At 39.3% G+C, this 21,290-nt stretch overlaps 2 protein-coding genes across 7 annotated transcripts; both read right to left on the reverse strand.

The window, feature by feature from the left end:
- Positions 1-1,047: 1,047 nt before the first annotated feature.
- On the reverse strand, positions 1,048-13,689 carry pgap6 (post-glycosylphosphatidylinositol attachment to proteins 6). Of its 6 annotated transcripts, none has more exons than XM_044135074.1 (15): positions 13,506-13,658; positions 12,150-12,333; positions 11,859-12,060; positions 10,407-10,534; positions 10,070-10,332; positions 8,897-9,198; positions 8,704-8,797; positions 7,422-7,536; positions 7,177-7,319; positions 6,017-6,195; positions 4,409-4,555; positions 4,189-4,305; positions 3,623-3,889; positions 2,767-2,829; positions 1,048-2,619 (listed from the first exon to the last, which is right to left on the reverse strand). In XM_044135074.1, exons 1-14 carry the CDS (start codon positions 13,567-13,569, stop codon positions 2,785-2,787), a joined length of 2,250 nt encoding a protein of 749 aa, XP_043991009.1. In that variant the 5' UTR covers positions 13,570-13,658; the 3' UTR covers positions 1,048-2,619; positions 2,767-2,784. The 6 variants fall into 6 exon arrangements, 4 of the variants coding, with proteins under 4 accessions (XP_043991009.1, XP_043991008.1, XP_043991007.1 ...); XM_044135073.1 differs by having other exon boundaries at positions 2,763-2,829; XR_006372410.1 differs by having other exon boundaries at positions 2,763-3,889.
- A 611-nt stretch (positions 13,690-14,300) lies between these two features.
- On the reverse strand, positions 14,301-18,044 carry LOC122841617 (leucine rich adaptor protein 1-like). Its single transcript, XM_044135079.1, has 3 exons — positions 17,399-18,044; positions 15,874-16,058; positions 14,301-15,243 (listed from the first exon to the last, which is right to left on the reverse strand). The coding sequence occupies exons 1-3, from the start codon at positions 17,597-17,599 to the stop codon at positions 14,775-14,777; spliced, it is 855 nt and encodes a 284-aa protein (XP_043991014.1). The 5' UTR covers positions 17,600-18,044; the 3' UTR covers positions 14,301-14,774.
- Between the last annotated feature and the right edge of the window lie 3,246 nt (positions 18,045-21,290).

Genomic DNA, 21,290 nt, shown 5'->3' on the forward strand with positions numbered 1-21,290 from the left:
TTAACTGAAAACAACAAATAATCAGATTAAAATGACATTTCCAGCAAATGACAATATAAAACATCTTTTCCGTCAAGTCTCGAGTTGATGATACAACATTTATAATTTAGTTCTATAATTTGGTTTTGATTGATTGGTGTTAATCAATCAAAGCCTACAGAAGTAGGCTGTTTATTCTGTCTGCCTGGCTCCCTCTACTGGCTGAGTCTGGAAGTTCAGCTATTCAAAATGATAAATCTTTCATAAAGACAACAATCAGGGTATTACAACGGCCTGTGTAAATTTACACCAGACAATCTCATAAGTTTTCTAGAAATTACAAGGAAATTTCTGAGTGTGAAAAGTTGCAAATTTGCTAGAAAAAAAAATGGATTAAAAACATGGACATTTCTGATTTTCTAAAGTCAAAAATGTTTGAAGTTTTTTTGTTTTTTTTTTCTCTCAAAATTTCTGGTTTTTCTAGCAACATTCTGACCTTTCAATTGCAGAAATTTCCAAGTGGTTTTCTAGAAAAATTCTGAAATTGTTGGTAAAAAATTTTTTATTTTTTTTTTCCACTTGTCTACAATGGGCCTAATATGCCAGCAAAGGAACTAACATAAAAAAGAAAAAAGATAGAAGACAGAGTAACAAACACTTAAGGTGGAGTCATTAAAGCATGCAACCATTTCCCCCTCCGCCTTTTAAAACTTCTAATTCACTCACTCAACACATACAAGCTTCCAACTAGTTAACACACACGTGTTAGCCATCTCATATTCCAGCTATAAAAAAGCTTCCAGTTTGATCTGTAAACCTTTCAGAGCCTTTGCAATTTCCTAATGGAGGTAAGCTATATATGGGAACACAACACACACAGTTATGAGCATTTCCGTGCTTTCTGCATTTCCGAGGATTACAATAATCTGCTTCCCTCTTTTCACCGGCTTCTCACCGCTGAAAATCTAGATTTTCCTCCGTGTGTGGATGTGTGTGTGTGTGTGTGTATGGCATGAAAAAAAACAACAGACTAAAATCACAATTGCAAAAACGCAAGCAAAGTTAATCTTTTCTTCTTGCACAGTAGATTTATTTCTCCAAGGCTCGATCCCATTTTGACAAGAAACAGAATCACATTTTCTATCCTTTGATGAGAAAAACAAACAAAAAAACCCGCAGTAAATCACAGTGGTCAGTTGTTATTCCCCCGCCTCATATTCCAATGTCGTAGTGTCAAAGTTACATTGTATGAAGATACAACTTAAGCAATAAAAGGAAGGCTGTGCAGGTTTTGAACAATAAGGAGAAAATATGTGCAAAGTCACAACAGAGAGAAATTGAAGCTTTCAAGAGAAAACTAGATCAAAGAAACACATGAGACGATTATAGAGTTTTGGATTAAATATAGCAGGATATCAGTAGCTTTACTGGTACAAGAGACTAAGTCCCGCCCCCTCTGCCCACAGAGCTCCTATACTGTACATAAAGTGCAATAAAAAAAAAGAAAAAAGACAAAAAGAAGAGGCACTGGCCAGCAATTATAGCATACATTCACTGAGTGCTGATTTATACATATACGAGTGATTTATATCACACCAAAACTGTGAAAAAGAAACATCTTATTAACTTAAAGAGTTGTCATTTTTTGGACTGCAGATGAACAGAAAATGGTTTCTTCAATTTACTTCCACAAAGAGTCTTCGTTCAAAGCAGAATATTCCTACCAGGTCATGTTCAATACACATGACAATAAAAACAAAGCTGGGTAATTAAAAAAAAAAACAGAAGCCAGTCTGATTTAGCAAGCTAGAAAACTTTGCTAGTTAAAAAAAAAAACAGCTAAAAAGTTTTAGCTAGTAAAAACTAGCTAACTGTTTTTACTAGCTAAAAATGTTTAGCTAGTAAAAGTTATCTAAATCTTTTTACTAGCTAAAAAGACTTGGTTAGTAAAAGCTAGCTAAATCTAATTAGCTAGCCAGTAAGATTTGCATCTAGCTAGCTATCTAGCTTGATGCATAGCTACAGGCACACAGATGAGTCAGACTCCAACTGGATTAAAAACCAGTTAATTATTATTTTTTTTTTTGTAAGAAAAGGAAAAAGAACTCTGATTGGATGTCTTTTGTGATGTCACCAGAGACATGCGCCTCTACAAAGGCAGGCACTTTCTTCTTCACAAAGAAACAGTTCACAGTAAAAAGGCATAACAAAGAGAACAACCGACCTCGACGGGTTTTGTATGCATGACCTACTGCAATTAAAATGTGAAAGGTCAGCGAATGAAAGTCGTTGAAAAGTCTGGCTTGCAGCTTTAAAAGAAATCTGGGGCACATACAAGGTCGTAACCAGGCGTCATGGCTGCCTCCAGAATCTTATTCAAAATTCATGAGTTATTTTACTGAAGATACACGACAGCCCTGTTATCTTAGGTCTACAACAACAACAACAGCAAAAAAAATAAAAGATGCTGCATTTACCACATAAATGGCCTTTTCCAGAAGGTTCAGAAAGATTCCATCTTACCCAAATAATAGAGTCAGTAAATCGGATTTCTTCGTACATTTTCTTCATCGTTTTCCTCATCCAGGTTGTTCTGATCTGCAGCCATGAGACCGAGGTGTGATTGTCAGAATTCTGATGCTGTGTGAAAACAGTAAGTGATTGTAATGAGCAGCAGTAGTTTTCCTGCCGTTGGGTTGGATTTTTGAGGTGTAACCGGATACGGCATTTTTTTTTAAAGGATTGCGATAGAATACAGTACAAATTCGATAGTATTATAGTACCTGCCTGGCAGTAAATAATTGTTCAAATTTCATCTGGGGTTCTAAATTCTTCCAATTGAACCCAGACCTATAGGGGGAAAACAAAAACATATCATTCATAAATACAACATCTTTGTGGAGATTTAAGATTAAGAAATATCATTTATAAATATTTTAGACAAGCATGTCTGACAAATTGCATAAATACAAAAAAAAAAAAAAAAACAATCTCTACAAACAGAGATGCACCAGATGATTTTTAGTTGAGCCTTAAATTAGTAATTCCAATCAGTGACTGCACTAAGACTAAACTACCAGTATTCCTATTAGCAAGTTGTTTAAATTTAATTGAGAGGAGGCTGTACAAATCTTAAAAAGAAAATTGTTTTCTACGAGTTGAGACATGTCTGTGGTTTGTTCAGGATGCGATAGATGGAGAGAGAGAGAGGATATATATAGATATATATCCCGGACAAGCCCCCACTTTATACGTCCCGCTACCCTCACCCTGGGCATTTTGTAAGTAAAGTCTATAAAGAAGAATTGGAATCACATTAAGTCTGTATGGCAGGCCAGAAATCGGCTATAAAAATCTAATTGGTGCATCCCTCTAGAGATTCCAGCAGACTGGATGTGGGTTATAAAGAGCATATATGTTCCTATTTCTCAATCTAAATATAAGATCCCTCTTCCACTTGGAGCACATGTGAATATGAAACGTATGTGGACTTATGTGAATATACAGCTTTACACAGGAAAACGCCTCGTCCAGGTAAAGAGTCAGACTGTAAATAAAGGCCGGACCCGCTTTGCCTCCCCCTCTGCTACGTGACCGTGTAGAGTTCGTCTTTGCTGCTCTCGCAGAGCGTGTATCCACAAACCCGCGGCCTCCAGCTCCACCTCCAGCTGAAGCCCCGGCTCCAGCCCAGCGCATTCCGGTCCTTCTCCCTCGGCGGCAGCAGGAAGACCACGCAGCTGGCCACCAGGATGTGCCACAGCGAGTGCGTGTAGTAGTAGTTGCTCTCCGTCTCGGCGAAGACGTACAGGCACACTCCGACGAGGGCGCACAGCGCTCCGGGCAGGAGGTAGAAGACCCAGCGTTGCCAGGAGGGTGGGTAGCAGTGTCGCCGGCGGACGCCCCTGTACACCTGTTGGTTGTTAGGGAAGAAGAACAAGAGAAGCCGTCATGTAAAAAGGAGCTCTGTGAGGCGGAAGCTCGGAAACTGCTTACGCCTCACAGAGCTCTAAGCCAAACAGATACACAAATCAATGTAAAAACAAACAATCAAAACAAAAAAAAAAAAACACAGAGTAAAACTGAATCAAATATGAATACACCCCAAAAGATTCTAATTACAATCATATGATCATAGTCTTGAGATTCTCATGAAAAACAAGCAAACAAAAATTCTTTTTCAAAGTATGTTAATGCCGACGTGTCTCTTACCCAGGAAGTGACCATGAGAAGTATGGCACAGAGGATGGGGCCCAGCAGGTTCCAGAGGCCCTTGCGGTCCAGCTGCATCGACATGGCTATGAGCAAGGCCCCGAGCAGAAACAGAGTCTGCACACCAACAAGGAAGGAAGGAGCAGGTGAGGACGCTAAAGCTGTCGTTACTCTGTAAAGTGAACTGATTATAGATGGAAAAAGGCCAGAGGCCTCATACATATTTGGCTGTGTCTCCCAGGCGAGCCATGCAGAGGATGGTGACCCAGATGGAGCAGATGGAGCCGAGGAAGTCGCAGTACTGCAGGGCGTCATAGTCCATGATGCACAGGACCGCCACGCCTGGCTGGTCGCAGGCGTGGTAGAACTACAGGGAGGGAAGGGGAAAGAATGAGGATGTACTGAAGACTTCCTGTGCACCACATGGATCCACATTCTGGATGCATTCAGCCTCTACATACTGATGTTACCGACAAACACTGAACATAACGCTGGACACAGATCGGTGAACAATCAGCACCTCCGAAACAAACGAGGCTTCTGTAGAACTTGAAATTTAGCCATTTGAGTCAAGTTTGTTCGATCAGAAACAGATTTGAAACGTGCCGGACTCTGGGCCTCTTTTAGTCTGGGGTTGGACAGTCTTGGTTAGAGGGTGTAAAAGATGTGAGACAGAAAAATGTCCACCTTCCAGGTCAACAATGGGTAAGATACATCCAGAACCAGAACAGAATGGATGAGGGCTCTGCTTCCAAATGGCCTAGTTAAAGGCCTAAATCCAATTGAGACTCTGACGTAGGGTTGAAATGATTAATCGTGATTATCGAAATGATTAATTAATCCTGACTGATCATTCAAACGATCGATTAATTGGAAATGATTATCGACATGATCAATTAATCCCGATCGACTAATTGTAATTGACTATTGGAACTAGTCAATTAATCATGGTTATTGAAATAATTGATTAATTGTGATCGGCAACTAATTTAGTAATCGATTAATCGTTAACTGGAGCATACAGACTCAAAAAAAGCCATCTGCAGGGAGAACGACACATTGAGAGCAAGAATTAAGCCAAACTGCACAACATACACACTTTTTGCATAAAATTTTTTTTTTAAACTCTTTTCATACATATGATCTTTTTTAGCATCATCTGTTCCAAATTCTGTAAAATAAATCCATTAAGCACCTTTGCTATCAATTATTAATCAGCTAATCAATAACTAATCAGCAGATCAGCCCTACAGTGTGCAATAACTTTTCAAAGATTTTTGAATTAATAACTTACAGCAACATTCAATTTCCCTATGTGATCAATAAAGTATCTTATGAATTTGACTTGATGTCCAGTCAAACAGAAAGAGCTGAGCCTTTCATACTTTATATTAGAAGTATTTTTTGGCTGCAGACGCAGCCTTTGCTACAATGTTCACCTTATTCTAAAAAAAAAATACTAATTTGTTTTCATTTATTTGCATTTATCTTTTAAGGCAGCTGTTTGTATTGTATGAAAAGTCTCATGTGGTTAAATGAAAATACTGGGCCAAATGGGCCAATTTTCTTATGCGATAAATCGATTAATCATCAGAGCAACGGATTACTAAAATAATTATTAGCTGCAGCAATTCTTCAAAAACTGGCGCCAACAAGTCCAAAGTTGGTTCAGCAACATGCTGGTTCAGTACTTGAGGACCAGATGACTTCGTAGTGTTTTTGTGTAATGTATCCACGTATCTTTACTCATAAAGAAAGATTCCCAGAAGCTCTGTAATTTCAGCCTGGAGGGGTTTGTTCTCTCACAGTTGATGGCAGCAGTGCTTACCGTAGAGAAGAACATGGTGAAGAGGTAGACGAAGGCCTCGGTGATGTAGGAGCGTCCGATGGCGACCACGATGGCGGGCAGGAAGAACAGGTTGCTGAGCGTCAGCAGCATGGTTGCCGTCAGCTGGCGGGCGTACGACTGAGCGGTGGAGCCGTCGGTGCAGCCCCAACCTTTCCAGCCTGCAGAGGAGGGAAACGAGGACGGATGAGTCGGTGTTGGTGTTTGACATTTCTGCTTCCACCAAACACATTCACAACAAAAGGGCTGCAACCAACGATTACTTTAGTAACAGATTATTCCATTAATTAATCAAATGATAATAATAATCTTTTTTTTTTAAATAGCAAAGCCTGCAGATTTTTTTTTATTTAACCATTTGAGGTTATTTTATAGGATATTTGAAATACATTTTAAAAAATACAAACCAATGATTCAACTCAATTTCTTTAAATAGGAAAATAAAGATCTTATTGCCTAAAATGCAATAACAGCATTCCTTTAGTGTACACTTGATGATTTGTAGCACAGGATGAATCTGCAACATGTGAAAAGCTCAGCACTTTCTGTTGGACTTATCAATTCAACATAGCGCTTTTCTTTTTTATCAAATATTTAATAAACGGGTATCAAAAGATGCTGAATAGTAGAGTTTTTTGGTTTTACAGAATTTGATCTGGGTAAAGTTAAAACTATGCTACTCGAGTTCTAGGTAGAACATATTTATAGGTAAAGGTTCTTTTTACTTTAAATTCAAAATGTATAGATTTATTTCTGTAGTTTTTGTATTAATTAATCTTCTGAATGTGTCGTTCTTCCAGCAAATGGCTCTTTTTTTTTTTTTTTTGAGTCTTTACACCAGACTCCAAAATGTAACAATTAACCGATTATGAGATTAGTTGACGATTATTTCTATAATCGATTAATTATTTCAACCCTACTTCAGGGTCTTAATTGGATTGAGGTCTGGACATTAACTAGGCCATTCGAAAACTAATCTCAACCATTCTGCTTCTGATTATTTCAATAATCGATTCATCATAAGTGATCCAATTAATCGTTTCTGCCCTAAACAATATGCGAGTAGAAAACACACACAGGTGACTATGACCTCTCAACTTCACATGAAGACGCAAACACAGGTAAAAGTGTGTGTGTGTTACCTGCAGAGCAGACACAGGCAGAGTATAGGTATGTGTAGGATCTCAGCAGCCTACATTCACCAAACGGCCCGCAGTCGTCCACACAGGCGCTGACGGACACCTCGGGGACCACGGACACCACCGAGGCGTTACCGCAGTCACTGCTGCAGAAAACACACGAGAACACCCCGAGCATGAGTACTTTCTCAGACTGTCAGACTGAAATAAGTCGTGACGCTGCAGCGGCGTGCGTGTGTGTGTTCTACCTGTTGCATAGGAGCTGCAGGGTGAGGTACCATGTTGTGGACTGAGGAAAAGGCAGCCTGACCACAGCTTGAGGGACGCTGACATTGATCCCGACGGCGTATCCTCCAAACAAAGCTGTAGAGAATCAACAAGATGACGGTCCGGTATTCCTATATGTCTGAAGGTACTTTGTGTCCATATCTGATGCAGCCTAATCGTCAAATAAAACGTTTTAAGTTAACAACAACTTCATAATGGTCCAGAATTGAAACTCTGTCAAACATCTACCGTCATATGAAGTGGTTATGGTTATCGCTTGCATTCAACTTGTGTTCTTTGTGTGTGAAATTTTTAAATAAAAATCAAAGAAAGAATAAAAGTGATGTAAATTTTAAAAGGTGAATATAAATGTTTACTTCTATACTGAACTGAAAATTTGTTCTTTCTGAATTCACATTTTTGCCATATAGAAAAGACAAACAGGTGGAACTTTTTTATTGGAAAAAAAATTTCAACCATATGTTGATGAAATTAGAGAGAACATATTTTTTGTATTTTAAAGAAAAAAGTTACAGTTTGTGTTAAATTTCGACAATAAACATCATGCATAGATTAATAATAAATTGTTTTAATGTTCTTCTGAATCACAAATTGTAGATTTTGATAGAAATGTTGACCTTAGAATAGAAGGCTGGGATAAATTGCGTATTTTTCCGGACTAGAAGTCACACATTATGAAGTTTGACAGATCCTGAGACTTGTGGTTTTTCCATTTTTATGACTGATGCAACAGGGTTGTATAATCCAGAAAATACAGTAATTGAATCCAAACTAAGGTTCAAAGTTTTAGTAAAGCTATGATTTTTCTTTTAGAGTGTGTGATTCCAACTATTTACTCAGAGCAGAATTAATTACATGCAAATAATCGCATAATAAATTAAGACAAACTCAATAATGTCCCTTTTCATAAAATATCATTCTTCTCTTTTCTGTCTTTCTACCAGAAACTGAATGATAAAAGTCTTCAGTCTGGTGCTTTTGTCTCAACTAAACCCTTTTTTTAAGTTCATGTTTGTTTTCAAAATTCATTTTATTTGTTATTTCTGTTGTTTTGTTAATTTATTTTTGCATATTTAAAATGTTTTAGAGTTCCAGTGTTTAAAAGTTCATTAGAATTTGAAAGTTTGTCCTTCTTTGAGACAACCATTACATTATATTAATTGAAAATGGTCTGAAAGGAACAATATTATCGTTTATCGCGATAACTTCTGGGACGGTTTATGGTGGCAGGTCTACCTGTACCTGTTCTGCAGGGTTCAGAGTGGTTGAGTTGGAGGACTGGAGCCCAGGCAGAGAAACAGGCCACGATGCTGTTATTCCCCAAAGTTGCATTAGTCTATATTAGAAAAAAAACAACAACAAACAAGTAAAGAAATCTCACCCGTGTGTTTTCACAGTTTAAGTACAATGACACACACGTGTCAGCGTTCCTCACAGAGTTGAGCGTGAGCTGCAGGTTGAGCGTTCCCCCGGTGGCCTGCGGGGGCAGCGGGTAGGTGAGCAGCGTCGGGTGCGTTTCCATGACACTGACGTTGGAGCCGTTGACGGGTGCGTAACGCAGCGACAGAACGTCCAGCTCCTCGTAGAGCACGGGGACGCTCCACACGCACGCGGACGCCGGTGGAGCCGGCGCCGAGCCGTTCCTCGTCGCCGTGGCGTTGGAGACGCTGCTCTTGCCGAGTAGCTTTGTGATGTCATCGTCCGCTGTGAGGCCTACGCTCTTTGGCTTACATCCCACTGAGCGAGACAGAAATAGAAAATGCAAACAAATTCATAACCCTTGATGGGTTTTTTTTTCCACATTAGATCCAGAAAAAGTAGCAACAATTATAGAATTCACATTTTTTGCTTTACAAAAACCGTCGATTAAGAATTGTTTCCAAATATATATAATATAAAATCAAGTTTGCAGTGTTTTTGTAGAGTACATTACTTGGATTTTTTCAACTGATTGACTACGAAAGTGTTATATTACTGATATATCAGTAATATTTTTGATTCTTTTGTCTTATTAGGTTGTGTTTTTTGTTTTAAAGAAAAGAATGTGCATCTACAAATTGGTGGTTCTTTAAGAAATGTTTTTGGTCTTGTTTAGAGTATTATCCATTACCGGCAGTCAGTTATTATTGGTTATTGGTATGAAAACAAACGAAATCTATTTTGCATCCCTGATTATTAATTTTTATTTATTTTAGATTGACTGTTCTGCGTCAAATTGCACTGGATGAACAATTTAAAGTTGTGATGTTTTTACATGTTTGACCAAGTTTGTGAAGCTGTTGGTGTATTTATACACCAGTTATTAAAAAATTATAATTCAGTATATTTATGTCTGAATTATAATTCAGACATAAATATAGATGTGATAAATATTTGAAAAAAGAAAGATGCATTTCAAATCAATTCAGCTCCATCTATCTGTATTGGATCGGTATCGGTCGATACTAAACCTCCGATATCGGTATCAGAAGTTTAATAAAGATGAATCAGTGCTTCCATAGTTGTAACATGCTGAAATGTGCAAAAAAAAAAAATACAAATAAATAAAAAAGTAAAGAATAAATTAAAAAAGAGTTACTATGATTATTAGTGAGAGCTCAGTCCTCACCTGTGAAGTTGGATCCAATCCTGAAGGTTACAGTTCGGTTGGCTTGGTTCTCCACAACGACCCGCAGCCACGAGTCCCACGGAGGGTTAGAGAGGGACGCGGAGCAGCTGACGCCGGAACAGTTCAGCTCCGTCTGGCCGTGCTGCAGGGTTGCCGAGCCCAGCCTGAGGAGCAGCTCGCAGCTCGCGCTCTCCGACGCCTCGCCGGACGAGCACCCGGCCACGGAAACCGAGAGAGACGAGGTGAACTCCGGCACAAACAACCTGCCACAATTTAGCACGTCTGAATTAACGAGACACAACTTCGAAAAAGGAGGACACCGTGTTGCGGTAACTACCTGAGACGTGCGGGTCTGTCGGGGGCTGCGGTTTGAGTCAGGACGGTTCCCTGGTGCAGAACGGGCGTGTCCGCCGCTCTCCTGACCGACAGCTGGGGCTGGAAGTAATAGGAGCAGGACGGGAAGCCCTGAAACAAGGAGACAAATAAATCATGTCAGTTCACTTATATAGAAGTACATAACAAGCAATAAAATTGCTTCCAATCAAGACATTGCTTAACAAACCAACCAGGTGACTAAATGGAAAGAATGTTGCTCAGCTGCACAGCAAACAGCCTCCGCTCCGGTTCAGCAGGTCAGAGGTAGAAACGAGGAATTTTACAGAAGCGCTACCATGGCAACGTACACAACCTTACCGTGATGGCCCACGGGCTTAAATGGTTTCACAGAAGGCAAACTGGACTTTATATTCATATCCTGCTGCACATATTACAGTACGGATTTAAGAAAGCAGTCAGGCTAACGTTACACTGTGATGATTACATCTGACTAAAGGGCTTCGTCACACCCAGATCCCTTACACTGAATGACGACGGTTTGGTTCTACTTTTGTCCGAAAAGTAAGTCACAGATAAGCGCTGGGAGCAGAAACGTGGAGCAAATTATCCGACAGAACCTTTAACATTTGTTTATTTGAATAAAAATGTAGAGAATTTTAGAGTTAGACAAAAACAAAAAGCTCCAAGTTAGAATAAAAACGAAATTAAAGGATTTGATTGACATGTATACATTACTCCTTTTCCAGTGTCAGCTGTCGGTAGAAAACATCGGCTGAAGTTTGTGCATGACCTTAACAAATAAATTAATAATGGCCGTCTATAAGCCTGTATGAAAATCCAAGGGAATAAGCTCTAGCGTGAATTTTTCCCTGTGTCCGAGCCAAATGAATGACTGCAGCTGCAAACTGGTTGCATATCAGCATTTTCACTTCCCTTTTCAATCATGTTGATTAGCATTATCTTTAAGTGATTTGTTTTACTGTGCAATGTTAGAAAAATAACTGTATACAAACCAATATTTTTAGGTGGTGTGAAAGTTTGCTGCATTAATGTATAGCAATAAACCAAGTAGTAGAAAATGAGACCTTCTGCTGCTTCCATTCACTGGTGAGATATTTCACACGACTACTGCACGATCTTCAAAAACAGATCAGAAATTGCAACATCAGCTTCCAGAGTTCAATAAAAACTAAAAAAAGTTTTTGCCACAAAGTGTGATTGAAACTCTGGTGGTTTACAGGTGGAGTGATTGTGTGCTGACCTAAATTATCCAGTCAGGCTAATGTTACACTGTGATTGTGGTGTTTGCATCCAAACAAATGCCTCATCACGCCCACATCCCTTTCATTTGATGACAGTGGTTAACAGAGAGGCGTTAACTTAAATTTCTACTTCTTATGGAAAAAGATGAAACTTTGTTTCAACGTTTTTAAAATAAAATCCCGGAACCAACCTTCTGCTCTATGCGCCCATCGTCCTCCGGTAAATGCGCAGCGACGAACCAATCGCCTGGAGCCGGATCGGAGAGGTTAAAGGTCGTGGAGCTCTGGGAGGTTACCGGTAGAGTCAGGGACAAGGAGGGGCCCCACAGTGTTGCATTTGGAAACACAGTCTCTGTTGGGTTTATGACGGGAGGGGCGCCCCATCGGAGGTGGCTGGGGAAAAAAAAAGTTGAATTTAGTTAAAATAAAAATCAGCCGGTGACGACGGATTTATTGTTCCGTAACAGCGTCTCGTGACTCACATGCTGACGTTGTGCTGCCCACAGTTGAAGCTGTGGCCCCTTTTGACTGAGAAGACCCAGCGAGCAATGGCGGTCTGCTCCTGTATGTGGAACCTCTGCAGCCTGACGTTGGCGTACCAGCCGTACTTTGACAACTTCTGAGCGGGCTTGGACGACAGCTCGGACTCAAAAGTCACTTGTCCGTCTGCGGGGAGGAAAGGGTTGGTTTAAAAGGCCAAAACATTCATTACACCGTCGAAAAGTAGCGTTAGTAATTCATTAGTATGGAAAGTCTGTTGGGGGTGGGGGTGGGACACAAAACCAAGCAAAAATAGATCACTTGTTTAGCATTCTTTACTTTGGAAACAAGTCAAGAAAAACTTCTTCTGAAAAACCTTTCAGAAGAGAAAATTTGCCACTTGATATCAATCCAGTCTCAGAGAAAAAAAAAGAAAAAGATTTAAATAAGGGTTTCCGAATCAGAATAATCTTTTATGGTCGTTGCACTGAAGCACAACAAAATTTGCTTCAGTACAGCTCATCTAAAGAACAAAGAAAAAACAACGAACAATGCAAGAAATGGGTAGATGAGTGCCTGAGGCTGCAGGTATAATGGGAGGTGCTGCTCTTTGGTTAGATGAGAAGAAAAAAAAGCAACACTTTCTTATTTACTCGTTTATTTTTTTTATCTTTCCTGAAGTAATCAGAGTTAAATGTTTTTTTCCCCCCCTTTTTTGGACTTTTATGTTTGGAGTTTGTCAACTGACATTCAGGGTAAGGAGTTACACTTTTCAGTGATACGACTGCCGTCTACTATTCTATAAATGTAGAACTTTAAAAAAGTGGCCAACAAAGCCCCATAAATCACAAATAACACGTCAGAAACAAAAATGCTTGTTTTTTACCTATTGATTAGATCTACAGCACAAACTCGACACCCATGTTTTGAGCTAGATTAAAAAAACAACCACAAAATGTAGGAATATGTACTTATAATTCTTCCAATTTATTGTTAAATTATAAACTACTAACTCTTATCAAACATCCCGAAGAACGTCGGTTTGCTCTTTTTTGTGTTACAGAATAAAAAAAATTAGGTCGGACCTTAGAAAAAAACAAGAAATCGGCATCGGACAGGAAAAGTCTGATCGGTGCATTTCTGTTTAAATAGAAAACAGCTGTAGCCCATTAAAGTAAAAACTGACATTCCTTTATAATAGCGATAAAATGAAACACCACATGCACATGGAGACTATTTTCGAAATTTGTAGGTTTTACGACACGTTTCTTTGTCGTTGCCGTCGTAACTTAAAACCAAAAATCAACATTCGTTAGCAGCCATGCTAATATTTGCCCTTCTCTTGATAAAACTCTTACCGTCTCCTAACGTCCAGGCTGTCAGCGCGACGAAAAGCAACCAACGCAGAACACCGGCCTCCATATTTTCTCTCCGACAAACCAACACGTCACATCTTCCCGAGTCCACCTGTGTTACCACACATACCTTCAACTAAAAAAGAAAAAAAGACAACATACCTGCTTAGCACTTCCGGGTTTCTGTGCGACTACGTGGTGCGTCACGAGCGTATCTGCAGGGGGCGTTTGAGTGCTGTAGGAAAAATTAACCTTAAGCGTCAAAAGCCCGTTTGCTTGTATTTGTTGATCATTAGTTACTGATGGCAAGATACGATTTTTATAACGAAACAAATGGAAACGGAAAAAAGCGTAAAAATAGTTCATTTGTGTCAAATTCTGTTACAGTAGTCCTTCTGAATGCCGTAAAACAACTAAGCCATCAAAAACGAAGTTCTAAAAGTAACATAAAAATAGCAACACCATAAAGCTTTTTTTTTTTAATGTTGTCATTATTGTGGAACGTTTAACTACAGTAAAACAAAAATATGGCCTCCAAAATTTTAAGTTGTATAATTTTTTAAAAATCTATTTCTGGACTAGATTTTCTGGTAGTAGATTTATAAATGAATAAAAATGGTACTATTATCCAAACACAGAAATTGTTAATTGGACGATTAATTATTTAAATGGCAATTCCATTTACTGGCAGATGTAAGCATATTTGATAGTGTTTTGTCTAGAAACAGCTGCACATCACTAAGATGTTTGGGAGAGATTTAAGGGCAGTGCATAACCGTGAAGAGGAAGGAAAAGGAGTGCATGGTTTTGAATTGCTTCATTTATTTATTTTGTACAAATAATCTGAAAAGTGTAAGGTGTATTTTTGTTCAGCCCCAAAGTCAATACTTTCTAGAAACACCTTTAATCATCATTATATTGCACTGTTAACTTTTTATCCCACAAGCTGTTTTGCATGAAATTCTAAAAGTTCATTTTGGTCTCATCTGATAATATCACCTTCTTCCACTTGTTTACGTATATGTATGTGAGGTTATATAATTTCCCTTTGGGATCAATAAAGTATTTTTGAACCGAATTTGAATTGAACATTGGCCGTGTCCTTCTGGCTTGAACTCCAAACAGGACTTGCTGAGTTGGTCTGAAGCATAAATCTGCATTAAATACGTTCAAGTTTCACTTGGTGTCAAAGTTCATTTTAAGTTCCACTGTCTCTCCAGAAGTTTACAGCTCAAAAGGCAAAGCTGTAACATAAAGTGTCCGCACGGAAGATCATAAAAATGTGATATCATCCTTAGACTCCACCCAGGACCACTGAGCATCATAACCCAGTAGGTCTTTCTTCCCACCAGCTGAACTCTCATCCTCGTCCTTCTTCACTTCTTGTCTCTTGAACACAGATAAACTCTGCTGAGTTGGACGTTCAGAGTTTTTCTCTCCTGCATCCTGACCGGCAGCTTTCAGTTGCTTTCTTTGGCTGGACCTGAGCAGAGCTCTCTTGATGGTCTCCGCGCTGTTTCTGATGTGAAACCGCGCCGAACGCGACTCCAGGTCTTTCGAATCGGGTGCGTCAGAGCTGACCAAACTGTTGGCGGTGGAAAGCGGAGCCTGAGTGTGACTTTCAACTTGGATCGATTTGGAGGGAGACTGGGGTTCAGACGCCTCAGATGGGTTTTGATCTGCTGGTTTTGTATTGGCTGCTAGCCTTATGTTCTGAGGGAAGGCAGGAGTTGGGTCTTCTCTGTGAAAATAACGGAAGCAACAGAAATTTACACTTTGAATAATCTGAAAGGAAAGTCCTAATATAACTTGTTCACTTCGCTAATCTGTAAAAGATGATGTTCAGGGAAAGTTTTCTAGGTTTGCGCAAATCTAGAAATCTTTACTTTATAGAAATGTGAAAAAAATTCAGAAAATTAATTCAAAACCAATTTTTTCCTCAAAATTTGAAACTATGTATTATTGGAGATGAAAAATAAAGAAAGTATTCTTCTATACAAACAAGAGTCAGGATGCAGATTCAGTTATTACATCTAGTGATCAGGTCCAAAATCTTGGTGTAGTGATCGACTCTGACCAGGACATTCAGCATCACATAAAGACAGCTACAAAGTCGGCCTTCTGTCACCTGAAGAACATTTCTAGGATTAATGGACTAATGTCTCAACCACATCTAGAGAAACTCATCCATGCGTTTATCTTTAGTCACAGTGATAACCGCAACAGTTTCTCATCACTGCTGCTGATGTTCTCACTAAACCCAGGACGATAGAGCTCATCTAAAGTTAAAAGTATTTTAAATAGACTTTAAAATACTTCTGTTAGTCTCTGAAGCTGATTCCCTTGCGCACTTCGCGGCCTCTCAACACACCTGCAAGGAGACATTGAGGGAACGTGCTCCTCGATGGTCACCAAGCTGCTCAGGCTGCCCGATAAGCTGCTGCACCGGCTGGTTTGGAGGCCCCTCTCCTCCATCAGCCAGCGCATGGCCTCGATGCCTTCGTGCACGGCCACCAGCTGCCGCAGGATCCTCACATCGGCACAGCGGAGCCACCGCTGAAGGGACAGAGCAGATACTCTTACATATGTGTGCGTGGGAAAAGTTACTGAGCCTCTGGCTTTTCATTCAAGGTTGTCGCCAACATGATGGTTGATGGTTTACACAATGAGTTACTTCCTAAAACTGGCAGGTTTTAAATATGTATCTACTATATTACACCTAATTCAGCTAACTAGTTAGCATTATGTTATCTATTGGTGCTAATAAAAACAATAAAATAAAATTATCCATACATTTAAGTCAAGTGAGGAGCAGTGGTTAAACACTTAAAACATACCAGGCAATTATTGAACCAGTTATTGATACTTTTTTTGTTTTAATTTACCGTGGAAACATTTAGCAAATTCCCAAAGACAAAGAATGGTTGGGATTGATATGTATGAAAATATGTTTTCCCTGTAAGTCTTAGAAAAGCAAAACTTATATATACATATATAAATATATATAAATCTTAAAAATATAATTAAATGTATTTTGGAAAAAACAGCTAATTTAATGACTGCAATTTTTATAGATTTGGATTTATTATTTATGTTCTCAAAGCTTTTAAAAATGGTATTTAGCATTTCTTATTGTTATCGTGATAAATTAATTAAATATTGCTATATCGTGTATTCCTATCCTGAGGAGCAGAGTTCAGGATCACTAAGACTTTGTACGCTGACACCTGCTGGCCTATAGGTGTAACTGCACAAAATAATAACAATAAAAAACAACCATCAATCAACCAAAACGTTAAACAACTTGGAAACATCTTGCCTGTTCTTCAATAATACCAAACGAGGAATATTAATTAAGAACTAAGCATGATATATATTGGTAAATAATAGTAATAAAAAAATCAAGTATTTATTTTACATTAGGAAAATATTAAAATTAATCACCCGTCAAAGTGAACGTAATAAGTGGCAGATTTATTTTGTTGTACTGAACTTATTATTATTATTATTATTTTTTTTATTATTATTTTTTTTATTATTATTATTTTTTTTGCAAAGACAGTATTTTACCAAATCAAAATGATAAAATTAACTTAAAAAATATATAGACAAATTGAGAAGTGGTTAAATGTGTCACGCAGCCAGGGGAGCGTTAAGTGTTTATTTTAAATGGCATGAGATTTTAAAAAGAGGAATGAGGAAGGACCGGTGGGAAGAATGTGCAGGTGAGGAGAGTGGAGACACAAGAGGGGTGTGGTGAGCGGACAGGTGGCAGCCGCAACAATCACCGAAATAAAGGAACAGGTAAAGCAAAAGAGAGCGAAACGCTTCAGAGGATCCGATCAAAGATTGCGCCAACGAGTTAGACAAGTTTTGATGCATCGGCAGAAGGTTACCATCTCTTGTTTTAAGGTTTTGATTTTATCAGATAAACCATCCGAGGTGTGATCCGAGCGGCCCGACGGGTCAGCCGTCCATCCCTCGCAGTCCGCAGCGTCCTTCATCCAAACCAGGAGACTTTCCGGAGTTTTCCTCCCGACCTTACTCTCCAGCTCGTTGAAATCCGGGTAGAAATCGTTGAGGATTTCCTCCGCCATCTCTCCCGCAGATTAATCTCTGGCTGCGGAGCTAGAAGATCTTGCGCGCGCGTGAACTCTCTCGGACCTCCTTCCTTAAAGTCCCAGAAAATCATCACACCCACGTTTAATTATCATCGAGTCGCAGCAGCTCTGGCCCGGCCGGTGTGTGCTCCCGAATACTCCACCGTGAGGTATGATAATGAGCGAGAAAACTTTGTGACACAAACACACATCACCAGAACGGCCAATGAAAGCGCTGGAAGTGTGGAAGAAGCAGCTCGTGCGTATAACCCGCCGTCCTGTCCCCATTCATCCAGCGCGTTGGTCTCTGGTACCGACCCGAAGCATGATGCTGATGGACGGTGGAAGCGCTTTTTGTTTAGACTTCAAACAATGAGGGACTGAAAGGGAGGAGGAGGGGGCGGGTCACATGGGAAACTTTTCGGAAGCACCTGTGAGCATCTAGCAGCAGCCGGTGATGATGCAAAGGACGTGACTCATGCTAAATATATGATATCACGTGAACACCATTGTCGCCTTTCAACACCCCCCCATTCCGGACAACGTGAACGATTTTGTTTTAGTTTCCCCTCTGATGTCAAAGCTCACATTTAGCCAGAGTTGGATAGCAACTATTTACTCAATTACATTTACTTGAGTAACATTTTTGGGGGCGGAAAGAAGGATTTCTAGGAGTAGCTATTTTACTACGCTCTAGTGTTTAACCTTTTCTTATTATTTTAATTAAATTTTATCTGTAGCCTATAGCACATTTCAGCAGCAAGGCATTTCAAAGTGCTTTACATCATAACAAACACAAAGTCATGCAACAGAATCAACAATCAAAGTATCACTTTAAGTCAAGTGCCATCGTTACATTTGTAATTGATTACTTTTTACTTTTTGAAAATAAAAATATGTAGAAGTAGAGCTACTCTTACTTGAGTACAGTTTCTGGGTACTCTGGTCACCTCTGCATTTAGCAGTGAATGCAAATGAATTAGAAGTAAATTGTATTTAAATGTTAGATTGAGCATACATTACCTTTACAAAGCATAGTGATGGCTACTTTTTTCTTCTAAATGAAATTAAATGTCGGGGTGTGAGCGAGTCCTTCGTAAAGTCAGTCCTATGGTGAAGCACGGTGGTGGTGACAACATCGTAAGAACATGGCTAGTAACAGAAATGAAACAGAAAATTGACTTTTAAAAAAAAATGTGATGAAAATATTAGAACCAATTTTTAGGATAATTTTTTTTAAAGTCTCTTTTTATTTATTTATTTATTTTTTTAGGTAAACCAGGCTCCTGTGTCTCCAGCGCTCAGGATCTCCTGTTCAGCAGCGTTAAGATTCCTCCATGTTCCAATGCACCCCAAATCAAATTTACTGGTTTACCTCAGCTATATTGAAAAAGATGCATTTCGCAAAACTGCAATACTCTCTTCGTGTCGCACGAGGCCCGTGAAGAACGTTACTACTGGTGGAAACCACAAAGAAGATGACAGGAAGTAGCCTTCGTTGCGGTTTGTAGGTTTCTTTTTCAGATAAGATGGATGCAGATGGCCGTATACATGGCCGCTTCGAAGTATACAGGGATTTTCGCCCCAGTGCCTGGATAAGATGCAGACGTGTCCTCTGATGGCCGACAAATGAGGAGCGCTAGCTGACTTATAAATATCTCATTTAACTATTTGCATTTGTAGCTGGCATAATTTTTAATGACTTATTGTATGATCAAACATATTCTGGTGTGATTTAAATTTTACTTGTTATTTAATGAAAACACCACAATTGGGAAATTCTCATTTTTTTCCCCTCAACATTAGCAGAACATTGATAGCAAAGATTCGCACACATTCGTCCTGGAATCACAGCTACTGATAGAATAATTTCCACTGGACTTCATGCAATTTTAACAGACCTATAACGCCACCACTTCAAAAACTGGAATGTATTCACACCTTTCCTCAGTGGTAAAATCTGAATTAAGTTGTGCTGGTATTTTCCCAAAAAAGAAGAGCACATTGTGAAGCAGGTCCACAGTGACGCGCGCGGCCCACTTCCACAGCGCTGGAGCGGAAAAGCATGTGAGGACCTCAGCATCTGCCGCTGACTAAAATAGATGACATGTTTTTCATCTTGGCCCATATCAATGGACGTCAGAATTGGAGCAACAGTTGGGAAATTCCCGCTAATGCCCAGCTGGGGTCACGACTTCACCGTTATGCGGTGAGGGGGTTATTTATATCAGGGCATTAAGCAGTCTGCAGCCGCCTATTAAGACAAAGTTAATAAACCTTTGTGAATCATGTGAATCCTACAGAATTGAAATCATTTCATTTGACAAAAAAACAGTAGATATTTCTTTGCAGCGGGTCTCATCAGGTGTCCCAATTGAACTTTTGTACGATGTAGTTCTGATTTTGGTTTGGCTATTATAAAATTGTCCTCTAGTGAAACCATTTTGTTAGTTGCTTTGGTCAGACGTTTGATGATACACTTGAGATTAAATAATTTAAAAAAAAAAAACAACAAAAACAATAAAACGCAGATATCTTAATGCATTAGTTTGGATTTTTCAGTTGAGTAATGCAGGAAGTATGTCACAGAAAAGGTTTTTGTTGACATTGCAAAATCCTAGCATTTTAACCAGAGTGCGTGGATCTTTGAACTTTATCCAGTAGTGGCGCAATTTGCGTGTGAATCATTTTTAAAAAGGATTATTGAAAGAGTGTGTCTGATGCCTCATAAGCACTGCAGGCGGAGAAAAATGCCCAGAGTAGAAAACGAAATCAGTACCACAATGAATTATGCAAGAATGCGACTTCTCAGCCACGAGGAAGGGGGAGGAGATTGTATCATGCTGTCAGAAAGTTTAAAATATCACTTTCAAGCCGAGAAGAGTTGTTCCCATTCTGCTTTGAGAGTTTTAAAACAGACATCCCTCCCTGATAACCTCCGGTTTCAAGATGGGTTTTCTCCGCCCAGACATCAAGCGCTGCTACCGAGCCGGGGCGTTCCATCACTTTGACAGAATAGATAAAGCACTCGAGCCGCAGCGTCACTGCTGGGAGAACCCACAGAATACACAGCCGGACGTCTTAGACGGAGCCGTCTAATCATTTCGCAGTAGTGTTTTTTTTTTCCTCCGTTGCTTTTTAGCGGTCTGATCACGGCTTCTTTCCCTTCTCTTTCTACTGAAGCTGGTTTAAAATATCCGTTACGACCCACACACTTTGTCCACGAATATAATATTAATTAATTAATATAATGTAATAGGCTATAGCCTATTTATTTTCACCGCAATAAACGCGTGATTCTTTTTCAGCAATGAAAATGACTTCGGATTCTTCATTTCAAAAGATTTGGTTAGTAAATTTCGCTTGGCAGACAGACTACGTTGTAAAAACTGCCGAGTTAAGATCAAACTCTTAACTCAGAGTTTGATCTTAACTCTGAGTTAAGATAGGATAGGATGGATAGTCAGGGTTTTTTCCTTGAATGATATAGTGGACTAGCATCATGTAACAATCTAAAGTGGTCCTGGTTTCACAAATGGTGTTTTTAAAGACCGAGTACACCGCAGGAATTTCTGGTTCCGGTTTGAGCGATCAAAGGATTTGAGCTAGAGATCAAAGGTAGTCCACACTGCAAGTGAAATAGCAGTGCTATTTTTATTTTTACAGGACTGTAAGTGGATCATGCACC

Source organism: Gambusia affinis, linkage group LG12 (genome assembly GCF_019740435.1).
Source record: "Gambusia affinis linkage group LG12, SWU_Gaff_1.0, whole genome shotgun sequence".
Taxonomy (NCBI): domain Eukaryota; kingdom Metazoa; phylum Chordata; class Actinopteri; order Cyprinodontiformes; family Poeciliidae; genus Gambusia; species Gambusia affinis.

What these genes read in the sequence shown, in the direction of transcription:
- pgap6 (XM_044135071.1), bottom strand. Translation starts at nt 13,569, where the DNA reads ATGGAGGCCGGTGTTCTGCGTTGGTTGCTTTTCGTCGCGCTGACAGCC. An exon ending in GGGCAGCACAACGTCAGCAT is followed by an intron (nt 12,061 to 12,149) that starts GTGAGTCACGAG and finishes TTTTTTCCCCAG; the next exon opens with CCACCTCCGATGGGGCGCCC. An exon ending in CTCTGAACCCTGCAGAACAG is followed by an intron (nt 7,537 to 8,703) that starts GTACAGGTAGAC and finishes GATTCTCTACAG; the next exon opens with CTTTGTTTGGAGGATACGCC.
- LOC122841617 (XM_044135079.1), bottom strand. Translation starts at nt 17,599, where the DNA reads ATGGCGGAGGAAATCCTCAACGATTTCTACCCGGATTTCAACGAGCTG. An exon ending in AAACCTTAAAACAAGAGATG is followed by an intron (nt 16,059 to 17,398) that starts GTAACCTTCTGC and finishes CTGTCCCTTCAG; the next exon opens with CGGTGGCTCCGCTGTGCCGA. An exon ending in CCCTCAATGTCTCCTTGCAG is followed by an intron (nt 15,244 to 15,873) that starts GTGTGTTGAGAG and finishes TTATTTTCACAG; the next exon opens with AGAAGACCCAACTCCTGCCT.